An 18,794-nucleotide genomic window follows, 5' to 3' on the forward strand; every position below is an offset into this window, starting at 1 on the left:
TTAACAGATTACAAATTTCCTCTCCTACATGAGAGAAACACTTAACAGTCTCAGGAGAAGAACTGAACTAAAAAAGACACTAAAAATCATCGGTATAATTGCTTCAGTGGGAAAGATGAGAAGGGGTCTAAGATGGTATTTCTCTTCCCCAAATATTGTGCTTATTCCCACATCAACATCTGTTAAGCCCCAGCTGGGGGCTTTTGGCTGCCCAATATCCAAGTTTGTTATTTTGCAAAAAACCATAAACCTAGCAAGCCTCTTATAATGTCTAAAGAAGCACTAAATGATGTACAGCACCCCTCAGATGGTAGTCTTGGTTCAAATATGTGCCTAAAACTTAGTGGTCATCAGTCACAGCCTACAGATCTGGAAATAAATGCAAAATTCAAAGCTGTGCTGGGAAGGGAAGCATGAGGCAGCTCCAGGGGAACAATCCTGGGCTGGCTCACCTATTGCTCTGATACCTGCAACTGGCAACTATGCAATTGGAGAGTGCTGGAGACAATTCCAGGATTTCCATTTGTTCTGCATTACTATAATTAGAGCTTCCGGATCATGGTTTACACCAAGAACAGCAGCAAAGGCTTCAAGGTGGAAGAGACTCAGATCAGATGGGTCAGGAGAAAGTCTGGAGAGAACACTCAAAGATTCTGGTGAAACGGAGGTGCATTCCTACATGACCTACCCCGTATCAGGTGCTTATTTATACATACACAGTCCATAACCAACATAACCATATGTGAAACACAGCTTTTATCACACAACAGCATTTTAACTCCACTCCCTGTCCTCAGCAGCAAATTATTAATTCACCACAAAAAAGGGGTGTCTGAGCACAGCAACTGGTACATTACACAGAAGTTAATAATATGCGACTACTAAATATAGCCACTCCTGCTTTTCTTCTACATTTTGCTGCCTAAGAGATTTTTGCAGCATCTTGCACACACTGGCTGCCCTGCATGGATGATGATGCTCAAAACCAGTGACAGGTGCAGAGCTTTCAAAACAGCACTTTTCCCTCACGCCATCCCACCCACGTTTAGCTCCAGCTTGTAAAACTGCAGTTATCTGCTTTGTAGGAACGCACACGCACAGGAAGTCCAAGGAACAGACTGCCAACAAGCAGATGAGAAAATTAAAAAAGATCTGAGATGCTAATAAACCGTGCCAGAATTACACACTGCATCTAAATACAGGTTTTGAGGGAACATCACTGGAGTACTTCTGCAGATAAGCATATCCTTCATTTTAATTAAGGAAGAAAATTTCCCTCCTTTGAATGAGCTCACTTCCATTGGAGAGACCTGTTTTACTAACACATGATTTTCAGTTTCTTTGCTTAAAGACAACAGAGTGGGGAAGAAAAAAACCTTAAGGCCTATATAATTTACATTTGGGTCACTGACTTTCTTGGTTGTGGCTCCAAACATCAAGCCTTCAAAAAAACCCCACACGCCCCACACTGCTCTGTAGCACAACTTCCTCCTGTTATCTACATTCATTTTTATCAACACAAACTGCAGATATTGAGTGGTTACAGTCAAAAGGTATCCCAAGGGGAAAAAAAAATCATTGACTAACACCACAGTCAAAAAATGCAACTCCTTAAAAACCTGTCTGGACACAACCCTGAGTAAGATGCTTGAGAGGACCCTGCTTGAGCAGAGAGGTGGGACTAGATTGCCTCAGTGGCCCCTTCCAACCAGACTCCTTTTGTGTGACCCTGTGATTACTGGTTTCTAAGAAAGTATGCAGGGAAACTGCCATACATTTACACAGACAGATCCAACTCTGAAGAGAAAAATCTGTTTCAGCTTTCTGCATGTCCAGCATTAATCCATTATGATGTCTTTTGGTGTGGATGTCAGGAATAAATGTGAAACAGTTCAGAACTTAAAAAAACCCCATTGCTTAAACATGGATATTACAACCTGATTCACCCTGTAGACCATGTATGCAAAAAAGCAGCATGTGCTTGTACAGATTCTGGTAATTACAAAGGTTTGTTTCAAAAAAACACCGTGTTTCACACAATACAAACATGGTAATTGTCACATTATCTCACAATCTACATTGTGATTTCAATTATGCACAACAAAGGGACTGCCCATGAGAACTGAACTGAGAGAGTAAATCACACCCTTCATAATAATAGTAACAAACCTGTGTTCATTAGTGTTTGTTTGTTTTTAAAAGGTATTTGTTCAACTATTACAAACATCTCCTGCAGACTGGTGAAAAAGAAAAATGCACAGGGTGCGGCATCAATCTTTCATTTGTAAGACTTGTCTTGAGGGAAATCAGTTTCATATTCTTCACAGCCATGTGACTTTATCAGAAAACCACAGTGCACCATTTTGGCATAATTAGCAGGACCTTCTTAAATACAGCCCAGAAGAAAGCTCTGAGGGAAACAAACACGTTTCACATCATTAGGGAAAGTTAGAGCTGAAATGGAGGTACCAGCCTCTGCCACAACAGCAGAAATCCCACCTATTTTTAGTTCACAATTCCAATAAGAAAACAGCTGGGAGTCTAATGAAATTATCTTGGTGACAAATTTAATGGACTGAACACTAAAGTTACTATTTTTAAGCAAAGTTCCTAATTATCCTTCAAAACAAGAAGCAATTAAGCAGCAGTGGAGCTCCGGCTTCCCAAGCGTCTGCAAGGCTCAGCTCCAATCAGATTGAAACTGGGAAATGGCTCCAACACCTTTCTGATCCTAAAAGTTGGTTGAGGGCCAGGCTTGGAGTTTGGTTGGGTTTTTTTTAGTCTAATGAAAGCAGTTCTGCTTTGACCTGTCCAGTCCTGCCTCATGCTGTTTTCCCTGCCCGAGCTCCACACAGCTGCACAATTCACACTGCACCCGGGAGAGGAGATGGTGGGGAGGGAAGGGAAATGGAGCATGGAGGGTCTGGAGAGAGCTGGTGAGTACCCTAAATGATAACACACTGCTTGGATCACAGAGCAGTTCAGCTCCGTGGGAGAGAGGTGGATAGGGAAGTGCTCCAGGAGCAATGGAGAAGGGCCAAGGATCCCACCTAGCAAAGAGCTCTGAGAAAGCACAGAGGAATTCTGGTATTTTCAAATTTACTGAAACAGCCACATTAATCACAGTAAAGCCAGTTATAATCTGACATGCTCTTCCCCAAAAAGGTTTTTTAAACTGGCCATTTTAATTACTGTTTCCCTTGGTAACACACTGTGGCACTAATGAGTCTGTTGTAACCTCACATAAGACTATTCCACACTTCATACACACCACACATCTTTTTGAAACAAACTTTGAACAACAGGGGTAGAGAACTAGAGTTAGCATTGAAAATACACAGATAACGTACTAATATCTGCATTTTAATAAGACATGGTAAGATCCTAGACTCTCAAATGCCCATTTGGGGAATATACCATGGTAAAACAGGAGATCTCTAAACCCATCCTTTCACCACTTCCACCAAACCACTTCACTGTGAGATTCAAGATCAAGAATCTTGATGACAAGATCTTGATCAAGATTCTTGATGACATTACAGTACTTCTTGGCATTAGAACCATGAAAGATTGATCATCTTTCATTCATATGACTTCATTTAAAACCTCACACTATCCAAAATCACCCAAGGGTTTTTGCAGATGTGAGCTTTTACAATCCTCTTGAAGAAGAGCTGTATCAAAACACTAGTTTACAAACGGGGAAATTATGTTTCACCCAAGCCTGGCCTCAGCTAACAAAATGTGTGTATCCTAAAGCAGTTCAGCTCCATGGGACAGAGGTGAACAGGGAGTCCTCCAGAATAAACAAGGAGAAGCCATTCCAGCCCAGGGAAGAAAACGAGACTGGCACACCTTAACTGCAAGCTCTGTTCTTCTTCATGGCACACATATTGATAGGCAGAGCTAATGAAAAATAAAGAAATTAAAAAAACAATCAGGAGGCTCACTGTTGAGATTCAGTTTGATGAAAGAATATACAAGAACAGCCACACTTTTTGAAACTGTGTAAGAAAATTGTCTTGCCAGATACAAAGCTCCACAGTCTCTTCACAGAGCTCCTGATTTTGTAACATTATAAATGAGTAATTGAAGTCCCTCTTAGATGTCCTTAACAGCAGAAGTGGCGGACAGTGCGGACCTCAGAACTCTGCAAGCATTACCAACATTGGCAATAAATGAACAAACAAAAAAGGCAATTTTACACATTGTGGGGATTTTGTACGTCTATTGCTATTTTCATTCATTTTAAGAAATTACTTAGGCTTCAAAAGGATTTTTTTTTGAGAAAACACCAATCTCTCAGCCAAGATCCCACAGCAGACCTGAGCGCCTGACCTGAGCTGGATGTGGCTCTTGCCAGCACCACGATCCTTTAGCAGCCCAGGAGCCAAGACTCCTTCCCTCCCCCAGCTGCAGGAGGCTTCCTAAAAATAGTCCTTTGCCAGCTTTTACTTGGGCTGCAGTTTACATGAGCCTCTGGGGGAAGGGGAACCTTGCAGAGTACCCAAGGCACTCACAGAAAATTTACTGGGCAGCCAACAAGTTTCAAGTGTAAATTACCATCCAGACACTGAAACCCCTCACTTCCATAATGAACACATTAGAATTTAGCTTTATTGGTGCATATCCTTCTCAGAGACTTAATTAGTGTACCACAATACAAATATAGTTAACAGAGATTTATATTTAACTACAACAACTTATTTTAACACGTTTCAGCTACAAAATGAATGTATAATATACTACAGAGTAATCAGTTCGAAATCACAAAGCCTATCAATGACATCCTGCTACAAAATTACTCTTAATCACACGTAAAATTAGCCAGCAATTTCTTTCAGTTTATTTAGAACTTAGTCACATACTATAAAAAGTACTTAAAGTTACTTAAGCTCAGCTTCAGTTTGAGAACTTCTTCACCTAATATGAGCTTAATCTATTTTTTAATTTTTAGCCTGCCCCTCCTGAAGTCAAGATTTTATGACCATGTTCTCTGCATGCAAGCACATGGTCTCAATAAACGTTTGAGCCTGCTGGTAAATTTATACCAAATGTCCTCCAAACATCTTTGTCAGGGGTCTCTAAAAAAGAGTAACTTCAGCAATACCTGTGATTGCAGGCAAGCACCCAGACAAAAGAAATTTAAATTGAAGTCCCCAGTGAAGGAAAGGCTTTGGCCTATCACTGAGCAGTGGAGTTCACAGAAAAGGAAAATGAAGGGGAGAACGTGCAAGTCAGCAGCATCCAGTGCTCCCTCTCCCTGGGACTGGCAGTGATGCATCTGCAGTGTTTCAGCCCAGGGAACAATAGGGAATCGAACCTGGTGCTTTCACATTGTACCAGCAAATGTACTGGCCTCATTTCATCCTTGTATCAGGAATTTTCTGTTGAGTTCTATCTTTGGGAACACTGTTGCTTTTATTTCCTTTTTTAAACCAAGTCTTTAATGAGGTTTTACAGTATCTTTTTAGGTTTTAAGTTTGATGAAACTATTCTCCTAATTGTCATCCTGTAATCTTGATATGTTCCTTTTCTGCAGCAATGCAACTGAGCCATGAGAGCTCTCGTAAAACCCAACCACCTCCCATGCACCAAAAGCTGCTGTGTCTGCTCATGGGGAACAGCAGAAACAGCAGCTCCCAAGGTCAGGCAAAAAGCTCCAGCAGCCACTCACCCACCCAGGCAAGTGAACTGCAAAATCCTAAAAATATTGGTCACACCTGCTCCAGGATCGTGGCTATCGGAGCACCAGCGATGCACATCATTCCTGCAGCCCTTTCCTCCTGCAGCAGCATTTTCTGTGGCTTCCACAGCAGCAGCCAGGCCTGGGAGTCCCCTGCCAGACCCCCCCAGCCATTCCAGCACTGCATCCCACATCAGCTTCCCAACCCTCCTACCACAGAATCCACCCAGGAACAATAATCCAGCCTTACAAAGGCTGTGCAAAAATGATGCAACCAATGCCACGCTCTTCCTCGTTTCCTCAAGTGTTTATTTTTAGCTTGCCCTGTATTTTGTGCCTGCAGATCTTCCTCCTGCAGGAGGGATTCCTACGAAGGCTGCTCCAGCCGGTGTGGAAGTCTTTTATTCTGGTTGTTTCTGTCTCACACTGAATTGTTGGTTTGAATCATAGCTCAAAACTACACCTTATTTGGGGCTTTCTCTGTTTGCACAAAGGGACCTTGCAAGAGCCTGGAAGGGTGAGTGAAAATTCATTCTCAGGAACTAATATGAGTTTTAAGAGTTGCTTGGATTGATTCTCACCACTTGACAGCTACAGTGTTTCACCAGTACAGCAATCCAGGACAGCTATACCATTAAGTCCAATACTCACAATTCAAGATTTGCTCTGTTTTAGAATAAGCTTATGGGAATTTTATGGTAAAACTGAGCATATTTTTTATATTAATGGGTAAAACTTAAAAAAAAAAAATACAGAAATCAAGTACACCCAAGGTGCATGACAAACTTACAGAGTTTACAGTCACAATTCCTCCTCTGACTTAACTTCTCACCCTAACTCATTCTGACCGATTCATTTATGACATTTATTCATTCCCAACTCAGACTGACCACTACCCATCTTCACAAAAACCAGAGGATTGAAGGATTACTGTGTACACAATCATCTACTATTTTACTCATTCCAATTTTCTCAAAACATGTGTTTCGAGCAATGCGATTACAGAAGTTTCACCTGCAGTAAGCTGTTATTTCTAGGGTGGATTTGTTGCACTTTCCTTACCATAAAAAGGGTATATTCTCTGCCTGGCAAATTTAGATTAAAAATACAGAAAACCAAGGAATATCATTGTAAGACCCACATACAGCAAAGGCAAACCCAAGAATCTTGAGCTTTCAGCATTTACGTAGCTTTGCCAATTGTCGAACTCTGCGTGTGTCAAACCCCATCACACACTGGGCCTGTCCTCAGTAAATGCACCAAGGGTGTGTTCATCAGCTCTGCACAAGTGCCCAACACAGTGTTTACTACACTGGTGAGATCCCCTCACTCCAGGAATGTGTGGTATCACTAGAAGGATGAAAGGCTGCTCAGCAGAACACCACGGAATCCATGCAATCAGAGAGACTTGTGAAACCTGTTGTTAATGAATTCACTCACAGGAGGAGTGAATCATCTACTTCAAGAGAGTTTCTATTAGCATGGATCCAGGCTCTTGAATTTTTCTTAATCTTTACAATCATGAAAGAAAAATATAATTGTGTAGTAATGCTGTGGTAGTAGCTGCATTTAATGATCTCATGGAACAATGCAACATACTAATTTCTTAAATAAATTATTTTGTCTATAACAACACTGATGAATTGCTCAGAATGGATTGTACATTGAGTCAGGGCTGTGAATACACACATGACATCTTATTTACCATTATATTACTTGTTTGAAAAATACTGGTCATTTTAACTACATGCAAAATTATTCGTGAAGTCTCAAAACTTCACAATCAATCAATCAATCAACAAAAGTCAACCCTACACATCTCCTTGATTAGAAGTTGATCATATACTTTTCAGGGTGGCTACTCAGTACCTGTTTACTAACTAACCCTGTTTACTAACCCCAGGTCAGTTTAGCTTTAGGCACAATGTGCAGAGCCAGTGTTGTTCATTAATTCTCATTCTACTACAAACTTGTACCTACCAACAGAGCAAGAGAACAATACAATATTCACAGCATCTCCTCCAAAAGCCTCAGTGAACAAAATATATTTTTTCATACATAACTATATATTCACTCACACTGTAACTTAATGCCACAACAAAAACTTTTGAGGATGGAAAGAAAGCACAGTGGGAAGGAATGAGGAACCTGCTTCCATTAAAATGCAGAAATTAGCGAGAGTTTAATTAACCAAAGGTTTTGGCTTATATTACATCTCCTGCTGTATTGCATTGCAACACTTTCCCTTCACCCACAAAAAAAAAAAATTTCCACTGCATTTGCATTTGTAGGTTTGCAGAGAACAGAACCACAAAAAACAAAACAGAAGCCTGAACAGGTATCAGAAGTATGTTGACTAAGTAGTCCAGACACTACTGAACCAAACAGACTTGAAAGCAATTACAAAAATATGCATCTGACATTTGCTTTAAAAGAAGCTCAAGATTACTTTATTTTCTCTTTTGGAAACAGAAATCCCTGGGATTAAGCGTATTTTGTCATTTATCTGTATGTTTAAAATTACTTGGTGATGCAAGTGTAATATTCTTTATCAAACAACACAATTTGCCATTTTTACCACTAGTAACAAGGAATCTGTTCTTCTCTTTACTGAATTATTTTTAACTCTGTTAATTAGCATTATAGGTATAGGCCACCCATCAAGAATTTGGCTGAAGGACTTTGTCTGTAGAATTCTGGACTGTAGCCAAATACTTTTAGTACAGTTTCAAAGTATCAGAGAGGCTCTGCTGGTGCTGGAGTTCCAGAAACGTGACTCTGCACCTCCAGAGCCTCCTCCCTGCGCCTTCTCCTTCCCGAAATGGCAGCGCAGGAGAGGAGCCGGCGGCAGGAAATAGCGTGAGAACGGGCTCCTCGTGCTACTTCCAGCCCTTCCTGACATCGCAGGGTGTGAAATGGGCTGCAAACACTGTCTCTCACATTATTTCCTTTTCCACCCCAGCCAAAACCAGGAAGTGCCAGCAAGGAGATTCGCAGGGAAAGCGCAGAGTAAAATGAAGCCGGAGTCAAATGAGTGGCCAAGGCTAACAAAAGCAAAAATTCAGGGGTCTGTGGGCACAGCCTAGCATTAGCAACTCTAGAAGAAGCACTAGAAGGCTCATGTAGTACCCAGGCTTTGCTTTTGATTTGCTGAATAGTTAACCCAAAGGCTCCTGACATCAAAGCAAGTTTCTTCAGGCCATCCACAGGCTTTGGGCGAGACCTCCCAGAACAGCGTGGGCACCATCCATGTCCTCGTGCCACAAACAGCACATTCCTAGGGGAGAGATCCTGCTTACTCTGACTGCTCTGCTGGGTATTTGTGAGTCTTTAAAACCAGAGCTGCTCAAATGAAACCTGAGGTAGAAGTACTGGCAACAACAGTGCCTCAAAGAGATCGTGTTGGTTTGTATTTGACAAAAGACAGATTTGACAAACAGGTTTTGGCACATCACACTGGAAATGGCTCCTATATTTTTAATAATAAGTAATATATTCTAAATAAAATGCAATCCTGTGCCTTCAGGGAAGACATATGAAGGATGGTAAATAATTTAACACCATTTGGGATTTTCTGTATTCTAGACACTTCTGTGTTCTTCTGTTTATTATCAGCCAAGAGCAGGATCACATGGCAGCTTCATACGAACACTCCGTGTACATCCCTGCAAGAGCAATGAAATTTGGTCTCCTCATAGATAAAGCTCCCTCCTCACTGCTGAAATACAGAGACAAACTGGTGACAACGTCACAGACCACGTTGTTCTAAAAGCAGAATTGAAACTGATTTCTTAGTAAGGCCAGTTAAGAAAAGGGAAACAAACCTTCTTTCCTTTCTCTGCATCTCAAGACTGTAAAATATGCCTTGGCAGGAAGTACAGTAAAGCTCATGACGAGCAGAGGCAGCTATTCTTTCAAAATGAACAGGGTTCCTTCGAAGTGACACTTTCATTTAGCCACAGTGAGCTTGAGGATACAGGGCAGGATACCAGAAGGGCTCTCCAGCAGATGAGGTTACTGGCCAGGCCTCCCAGCTTCACACCTCCAAAGATCACAACTGCAGTGCAATGGGAAGCCAGGTACCTGTGGCTTTTGGTAAAGTAGTCTTCTCTGAGCCAACACAACCAGAGACTCGGTGGAGCAACAATAAGAGCGTGTATTAATGTCACTTCTTATGGGAAGACACTGAAAATTGTAGAGATTCAGAAGGAAGCATTGTACATGTGAAGTTACTGCCCCAGAATAGGTGAAAAATACCATTTCCAGACTCTAAATCCCTGCATTGGAGTTATAGAGATAAAACATTGAGAATTTCATTTGTTCCCACTTTCTTGGGAATGAACACACAGCAAAGTGGCTTTTCCCTCACGCTCTGTCCATACAGGAGAGCTCCTGACCCATCAGCACACTCCCATCTTTCCTCAGCACAAACTCTGCAGAAGTTTAAGCTGCTATCTCCCCAACATCCTTCTTTCCAAATTCTCCAGCCCTGAATCTTGGAAAGCCCTTGTCCTGGACTACAGCTAAGCTGTCTTCATGGACAATCAGCTTTTAACCATGGAAGGCAGAATTGCTAAAAGACAGGCAAAACTAATTTTTAAATGTTCAGCAGAATGTTCTTGCAAAGCTTCCTATATAAAACTTTGTCACAACAGTGAAAAAATCTGAGTTTTTAAAAAATTCAAAATGTTAAATAAGCGCATACCAAGACAAACTTTACACTAAGCAATTTACCCTTCAAAAAATCACAGTTGAAAAAAATCAAATTTTTTTACAAACAACTCTAAAAAGTTTTGTGAACAAGAAACATTGTTTAAAATTTTAAGGCAATTCACTGAGCAAAGAAGCCATTAATATTTAAGAATTTATGCAACTTTCAAAAGCAAGATAGGATTTTTGGAAGCCAGATTGATCTTGAAAGAGAAAAGCCACTTTTCCATCTCCCATTTCCCAGGATGCCTTTCTTGTTTTAAATGGGGACTTCAAAAGGGGACGCGTGTTCAGAACCCAAAACACTTCTCTGAAAAAACTGACAACCCCAATAGAGTTTGCTCAATATTCTCTTTTCACTTCTATTAGCACTAACAGCAGTGACTTGCACATTCATATTGAAATAGCCCTCCCTTAATAAATCTCAGATACATTTTATATTTTGCTTTTGCCACATTTTTGTTAGTGTGTGCTCACCAGGTTAATTTAAAGGTTTCAATCAAGTCAGATTTTACAAGAAGCAATTTTTGTTAGGTCCCTTGAAAATTCAATGTGATAAAAACAAGTTCAGCATTTCAAAGTGACATTAAACTCCAAGCAAACATTTTGCCATTAAAAAACTCCTACTATGCATATTCTGTTATTAAACACACCACCCCTGGATGGTCAAAAACGCCAGAAAGGACAAAAACTACCAAAATTAACAATTAGAAAGCTACTGCTGCAAGACTATAGTGTCATATACTTTACTATCACATTGAATAAATATTAGAATTATGAAATATTTTCAGAAGGAAACAGCAATTTTTATTTTATTTTCTTTAGGGGGAAAAAATCTAATTTGTCAGCAATGTTCAAAGTTTATTTTTGGCTCAACAGCCCATGATGTAGAATTAAGTGTTCCACTAGATGGAGCAGGATGGTAAAGCCATCATGAGGGCAACTTCCCCTGCTGATCCACGGAAAAGTCAGTGTCCAGGGATGGTAAGAATTTTAGCTTTCTTCTGTGCTTTCAGGACAGAAAAAGGGCAACACAAAAGCCTCTTAGTGCTCAACAATACTTCCTTTTTCACAGCATAGAAGCTGACTATTAACAAACACTAACCAGAAACAAACCCAGCTCCTCCTCATTTCTATCTTTACACTAGAAACACAAAATTTACTGGATGCTTGTCTGAAAATGAAAATCTTAGTACTTTTTTATTTTGTAGCAACTGAACTTGCAAAAAGCTCCATGCCAAATGATCAAACATTAGTCACCTAATGCAAAAGACATCGTCACACATCAAACAAATTCACTCTGGAAACAATGGCAAAACTTCAAAGAGGCTCCTACAGACCTGGAGCTGTGCAAGGCATAGTAAAATTATCTCTCTTGTCTCTTTTCAAACAGAGCTAATTGTTGATTTACCTTTAAGTCTACCTAAACAAACAAACAAAAGAAGAACCTTACAGATTTTATTTCATCAGATGTTCTTTAAGAGATGCAGTATTAGACAAACTGCAGTTGCCATAATCGTGTGAAACAAGAAACCTTCATTTTCTTGACCATTAAACCTTATTTCAGCTTCTCCAAAAGAAGTAGAGAGAAACTAACAAAGAACAGTCTTAAGTATTAATATTTCAAATTTAAGTCCTGCAATTCTTGAGTATGCACAACAAAAGTACCAGAAATGGTCACAATTAACTTGAGCACCTTGCCATAAAAAATCCTGATCCACAGTATATTGCTGGATGTGATAAGTAACTGCAAACATGCAGCAGACTCTCAAGACAATACTAATTACCCCAGCAGTATAAATACCAGAAGAGAATGACTCTTGCTCAGATATGTGCATGAAGGCACACAAGCAGAACTCCGGTGACTGATCACAGGCTGCTTCCCATGATTGTTGCTCCTATCTCTTTGTTTCCAGCTAAATAAATTGCACTAGAAACCAAAGTGACAAACAGGTTTGTTTCCCACCCACATTCTCTCCAACTTACTGAAACTTGCTGCAGCACCTGAAGCTGGCATCTGGAAAGGACGGGGCCAAGTGGAAGAAGCAGAAATTTGGCCTTGGAGACAATAAAACTGCCCCCTCATTAAGGGGCCAGCCTTTGGAAAGACCTTTGGAAAGCACCTGCAAGGTTTTCAGTGTAGATACTGTCTAACTGAACACCAGCTTGTCCCACCTCTCTGAACAGCTGATTACCAAGAATTCATTATGCACCACACATTCCTTTTCCAGGGATAAGGGAATGCAAGCATCAGGACATCAAACCAGCTCATTCCCCTCAGTCACAAAGCCCCGTGCAGTGGAATGGAGCAATACTCACTACTGTGCACAGTCAATCAGCTGGTACTCGTTGGATCTCTCGTAGCAGGCTTTCACACCTTCATCCTGCCAAAGTGTTTTTGTGTGTTCATAAAACTCCTGAAATGGGAAAACAGTGTTAGGGAACGGGTTAGAGATGAGGAGAATCATCAAATAGTAGTAACATATCATTTCCTTTTGCAATGAGCAGGAAATGGAGCAGATTTAACAACAATCTTTAACCATGCTTTAGAACCTCACTACAAGTTCAGTTGGCTTTCTAAGTTTGACTTAAACATTCTGTAACACTTAAAGAACTGCTTCTCAATCCCTGATTGAATCCAACCATCTACTGTAAGAAGGGTTAATATCTCATCAATGACAACTTCGTTGGCATTTTTAATAATCAGTGCTATTTGGTAACATTTGTTCTTTAACTCATGGTGTCACTATTTTACATTTTTGTGGCTGTCATGATTTTTTTTTCTTCAATGAAACACTACTTCTCTATAATTCCTACATGAATGATAATGATAATTAAGCTTTACATGACTTTGCAAGTTAGTGAGGATCTTCAGGGACTATACAGACATCTGTATCTTACTTAACTCTGTACTACTTACGTAAATTTATTCTTTTACAGTGTAAAAAGACATTGAACTACAGAAGAAAGACAGTGATACAAGGCTAGATCATGTTTTGTCTCAGCCTTAAAAACTGCAACCCAAGATATGAAAGCAGACAGCCAAAAATGCAATGCTTCAGTTTTGTTGAACCTGCAACACAAGTTAACAACACAACCAAAAGCCCTTTCATTTTGCATATGAAAGATGCACTTTGGCTCCAACAGCGTGTGCAACATGGGATTGAACTTCTGGCCATCAGTCTAAGAACTCTGAATAGACTTAAAAAGAACAGCAGCAGCCTGGTGACTAAAATACATACAGACACCACTGTGGGCATTCCTCTTATCAACAACCATGGGTGTTCCTTGGCTATCTCTCAGAGCTTTGAAGTGTTTTGGGCAAAATACTTTCATTCTGATTTTAAGTAGCAAGTATTTTTTTTTAATCCAGACCAGCACAAGATCTTTAAAACTATTTAAAATAGTTGCTGTATATATTCTATCTCTCCCCACCCCTTTTTTTACAGCAGAATTGGTTTAAAGAAGGAGAATGTGTTATTTTTGAATAGCCATGGTACTGCTTCAAGGCTCCTCCATCTCTTGGGATATCAGTCTCTCACATTCCTTTACTATCAGTGTAGTACAAAGAAAGGGGACACATTGCAAAGTTTCACTTTGAAAACAGTTTTTAAAAAAATTCACACTCCCACCAGAATGTTAACTAACACCTGAACTGTAACAGAACAGTAAATCCTTTAAATTGCATCCTAAAGACGCATAAAAGCATCTTACAGTAAATTTAGTGATGCTGATTTTCAGAGCACCCTCTTCTTGGCAGGTATGAGATGCATATGTGATTGTGTGATCACACAATTGTGAATACCAACGAGGGAAGCAGCCCATCAGATGCAAATTTCATTATCCTTTTATTGCTATTAAGTATTCACTAGCTACACATACACAAAAATGAGAGTAAACACATAATGCACATCTAAATTTTGTTCTGATTTCTTTTCAAGAGATTATGACATTTATACATGGTATTAGATTTCAGTTTGTTCCCTGCTTTTATGAACTGTTCATGAACAAAAAGACCAGTTAAATTTCTTTCAAAAGTAGGTAAGAAGATTTTACTTGATTTTTAGTATTTGCAGATTGCACAATCATTTTCTTTTGCTATTAAGGAAAATAAAAGATGAACCAACATCTTAATTTCAGTCCTCAGTTTTCTGTCTCCCACTGCTGGAATTATGTTCATTGGATACTTAAATTTTGAAGATTTCCAATTTCTTGGCAGTTGGAGGACTATCAGTCACCTTTGACTGTATCAGAGCACAGTGAGGAAAGTATCCTTCTAAAACAAAAAGGAGAAGGAAGATAAAGTAAAGAAGAGAGAAGGAATTATCTGCAATCTCACTGTATTTGAACCAAACCCCTTTTGGGGAATGTTTCTATATTTATTTTTAGAAGTAACAACTGTCCAATACAGAACATCATACAGCTCACTCAACTTATTACTACAAAGCTGGGAAACTGAAAAATGGAATCAGCAATTTTACAAGGGTTTTTTTTTTGCTGAAACAGCAGCTGATTCAAATGGACAAATAACTAGGCAAAGCTAAGTTTACAAAAAATGCAGTAAAACATTCTTCATCACCTACAACTGCAGATATAAAGTGAAAAAAGGCAGTGCTTTAATAACAAAAGGCACAGCACCGTAAAACTCTGCCACAAAAATTCTTCCTCATTACTGTTTCTCACTACAACTATGACACTTTGGCAGAGAGCTGATATAAAGCAATTATTTCAAAGACCTTTTAAACTCCATAATGCCTTACATTTGGAGTAGTTTCTGCAATCAGATCTTAAAATGGGATGAAAAATAAAACCAGTTCCTGGCCCTAGCATAAACACATTGATATAGAAAGCCCAGGGTTTAGCTTACCAGAACAGTTACATATTGTTTAGAAGAGTCCTCCCTGTGTTCTAAGGGCAGTTTTCACTTCTAAGAAAATATGTCAATTACAGTAATGGGATAAAGATCAGTGTTTGTGCCTTGTTAGGCCAAATTAGGAATAAAATACTTAAAACTGCCTTTATGCCTGTCCTGCTAATCAGAACTATAACCAGCAATACTTAAGCAATCTTCTCAGTATGGCTGTTAACTGTCCAAGTGGGATGGAAAAAGAATTTAATTCCACATTCTTTGAACTTTTTATTGGGATTTCAAAATCAGGATCTACAGCAGCTGAAGAGTAATAGGTTATTCTACTAAGACACAGTGGGGGTTTCTTTGGGATGGGTTTTTGCTGTTACTTTTAGTCCTTTTTTCTGTTGTTTGTATTAATTGTATTTTAAAAAGTGAACTGCATGACTTGTGATGGTCATACACAACCTTTTTGTCTTTAGGCCACATCAAACACATCTTCACACATGTTGGGACTAATGCTGAGCCACCTTACACAGCTGTGAACCAGGAAGGTTGTTCACCCAAGCAAAGTCAGAACCAGGCTTGCAGAGTTCATCTCCTGCTTTATTAGAAGCCTCCTTACTGTAGTGACTGATTTTAGAATTAAGACATAGTAGCTGGCTGCAAAAACCCAGATTTTCCCTCCTCCCCAGTACACCTACACTAACCACAGCTCTGAAATAATATTTAAGAAAAAGAATAACACAAGAAATCCTCAGCATCCCATTTGAGTCATGGAATGTAGCCTGGGGCTATTCTCAGGGAAGGCAAGTAAAACCACAAGATTTGTTATGTATTTAGGTAAAACAGGGGCTTCAGAGGCCACTAGAAAAATCAAGTCAGTAGCAGGGTTGGGGTTTTTTTTAGTTAAATAGGTATAATTTGTATGAAAGCTCTAAAAATAATGAGTTAGGAAACAAATTAACCAAAAGTAGCAGGAAAATTTCCTGAAAAGAAATAGCCAGAAAACTAGTCCTTACATGTCTGGTTCTTGTTTCCACAACACTGATTCATTTGCTGGCACATTCTAATATAACAGACACTACAACAGCATCAACACAGGTTTTTCTTGCACTAGAAAATGGAACTCCTAACAAAACAGCTAAAATAAACAAATACTAAATAACAATTTGGTTTGAGATGACATTCCACAACAAACAGGATTTGAATGCTAGGTTCCAAATGATCCATAGTATTTGCAGTGTAGGATCACATTATCCATTCTTGCCCTATGCACTTAAAATTAAAAAATAAATAAATAAAATTAGGTCATTTTCCATTAAAAAAAAATAAAATGCTGCAGTGTCACAATACACACCCAAGATCCTGTTTAAAGTACAGATGAAGCTGTGTAAAGCAACAAAAGTCAACAGAAGTGGTGACAGGATGGCACCACCAGGGAAGGTGAGGAGTGAACTCCTCCTAAGCTTTATGTCAGGATTGGAGCATTTATTCACCACCAGCGCAGACTTTACACGTCCCAAAGCGTTAACAGAACCCTAAATAAGGAGAAATCCTTGAGGAGAACACTCAGGGAAAGGAATGTCAATGTAACACAGATCTGAAGAGAACAAACAGGGCCTGACTGAATCTGCTCAGGCTGGGCAGGGGCATAGTTTGAATTCCGGGCACAATCCCCAAGAACAGGCTGAACTTCTGGGAAACTATAAAAAACCCTGAGAAAATCCTCTGTCTGGGTAAACCTTCTCTGGTCTTGCTTAGATAACTGAAGGATCAAGGACCACGACTTGCTGCTGCTGAGGAAACCTCACCTCTCATAATACCCTATTTGCCACAATGGTTAGAAAGCTGCATTTATGTGAAATTATTTTTCATTATTAATGTTTTATTTATGAGGGGACAGTTTCTCCACCTGCTGAAAGCTTCCCAATCCAATGAGTCAATAGGCAGCATTTGTAAATCACTTGTATTCACTTACAGGAATCTCTGCAAAGCTCTAGAGAAAAAAACCCATCAGTGGAAATGCAGAAGGGATGCTTGGAAAACAGTTCTTTGTTCCAGAAAGATCTTGCTGACACAATTCTGGATTAGAAACGGAACAATGCAGAGTCTAATCAAGTTTAAAACCTACTATTTCAAATTTCACCAAGTTGAATAAATGGCAGCAGGTAAACAGTAGTTTTGCTTAAAGTCAAACTACAGAAAGTGTTAAAGAACTTGGGGGTTGACCGCTTTTGGTTGTTAAAAAAAAATAATCCTCAAGAGACAAACTCCAGGCCTGGGAAAAAATAAAGGAACCAAGATCTGCTTTTGAGAAGCATTCTAAAAGGATAAAATATTAGTAGAAAATGAAAGAATATAACTGGACATACTGTCTACAAGACTTTGTTCCCTCCAGATACATAAATACTCAAGAGACGTTAAAAAAATGTTTATGAAGCAATGTTTTATAGGCATTAGGATGTGGGCAGGGAAAAACATTGGCACAGTCCTTGCCACTGTGACACCATATTCACAGGAAACTTAGCATGGACATGCAGCATTACCTTTTCTTTGTAAAATATAATATAGGGTGGATCCTTCAGCAGAGCAGTTTATTTACTAATTCCATCAAAAGTCAATGCCATTGAAAAAAAACCTTACCTCCTAAAAGGTGTGTACAACCATTACACAATGTTGTGGTTAAAACTGGGATTCAATTCCTGGGCAAAGTTCACTGTCCCATGGAGCTGCACATTTCATAATAAGAGTTTTAAATAGGTCACCGACTTACAAACCTGAGGATTAAAGGTCAAACCAGCTTCTAACTGTAAAACTGTCTCCTGGAGGACATTTGCTCCCCAACGTGTTCAGTTTTTAAAAGTAGCACCGACCATTGATTTCAAACCCCTTCACAGACCTACTCTGCCAGGGGGGAGCACAAACTTTCCTTTCCTGAGAGCCAAGCAGTTCTGCTGCATTCCACAAGCCAGGCATTGCAACAAGGCAAGGTCACGGGATGGCAGGGCAGCACAGAGCATTCCAAGACAAACTGCACCAGCTGATTTTCTCCTTCCAGGATAGGAAAGTACCCAACAAATTGATTTATTTCTCATTGCTCGTAGCTGAAATCAAGTGATCACTACTGACTGTAAGGGCACTCAGAGAAGGGAATTCAAGGCAACTTTTCATTCTCCCCAAGCTTGGGAAGGGATACCAGAATGTATTAAATTTGTCAAATCAGACAGTTTAATAAGCCACTTACTTGAATAGGGAAACATCTGCATTCCTAATGGTGTGAACAAGTGTTAATTATTGCTTGCTATTTTAGGGCAAATACGCTGATGATATCACAAAGGAAACGCATACCTACGAATAGTTGAAGATATTCTCCAGTTACTGGCACATGTCCAGAGCTGAATACAAAACTCTTTGGGAGAGGCCAGTGCACTCAGCACTTCCCATAACTGAGTCAGAAGTATTTTCAGCAAGGATTCAGTCTCATTATCAATAGCTTTTCATGCTTGGAAAAGAAGAATGATTCTGAAATATTCTGTGTGTCTGCCT

The 18,794-nt window shown here is 39.6% G+C and overlaps 1 protein-coding gene across 6 annotated transcripts in view; it reads right to left on the reverse strand.

Moving 5' to 3' along the window:
- GNAS (GNAS complex locus) overlaps positions 1-18,794 on the reverse strand; it is a 136,079-nt gene that overhangs the window by 25,787 nt on the left and 91,498 nt on the right. For all 6 annotated transcript variants that reach the window (XM_069034469.1, XM_069034474.1, XM_069034471.1 and 3 more), the window contains one exon: positions 12,716-12,813. In XM_069034469.1, coding sequence (XP_068890570.1) covers positions 12,716-12,813 — 98 coding nt within the window. The remainder of the gene's footprint in view (positions 1-12,715; positions 12,814-18,794) is intronic.

The sequence above is a fragment of the Aphelocoma coerulescens genome, chromosome 20 (assembly GCF_041296385.1).
Source record: "Aphelocoma coerulescens isolate FSJ_1873_10779 chromosome 20, UR_Acoe_1.0, whole genome shotgun sequence".
Taxonomy (NCBI): domain Eukaryota; kingdom Metazoa; phylum Chordata; class Aves; order Passeriformes; family Corvidae; genus Aphelocoma; species Aphelocoma coerulescens.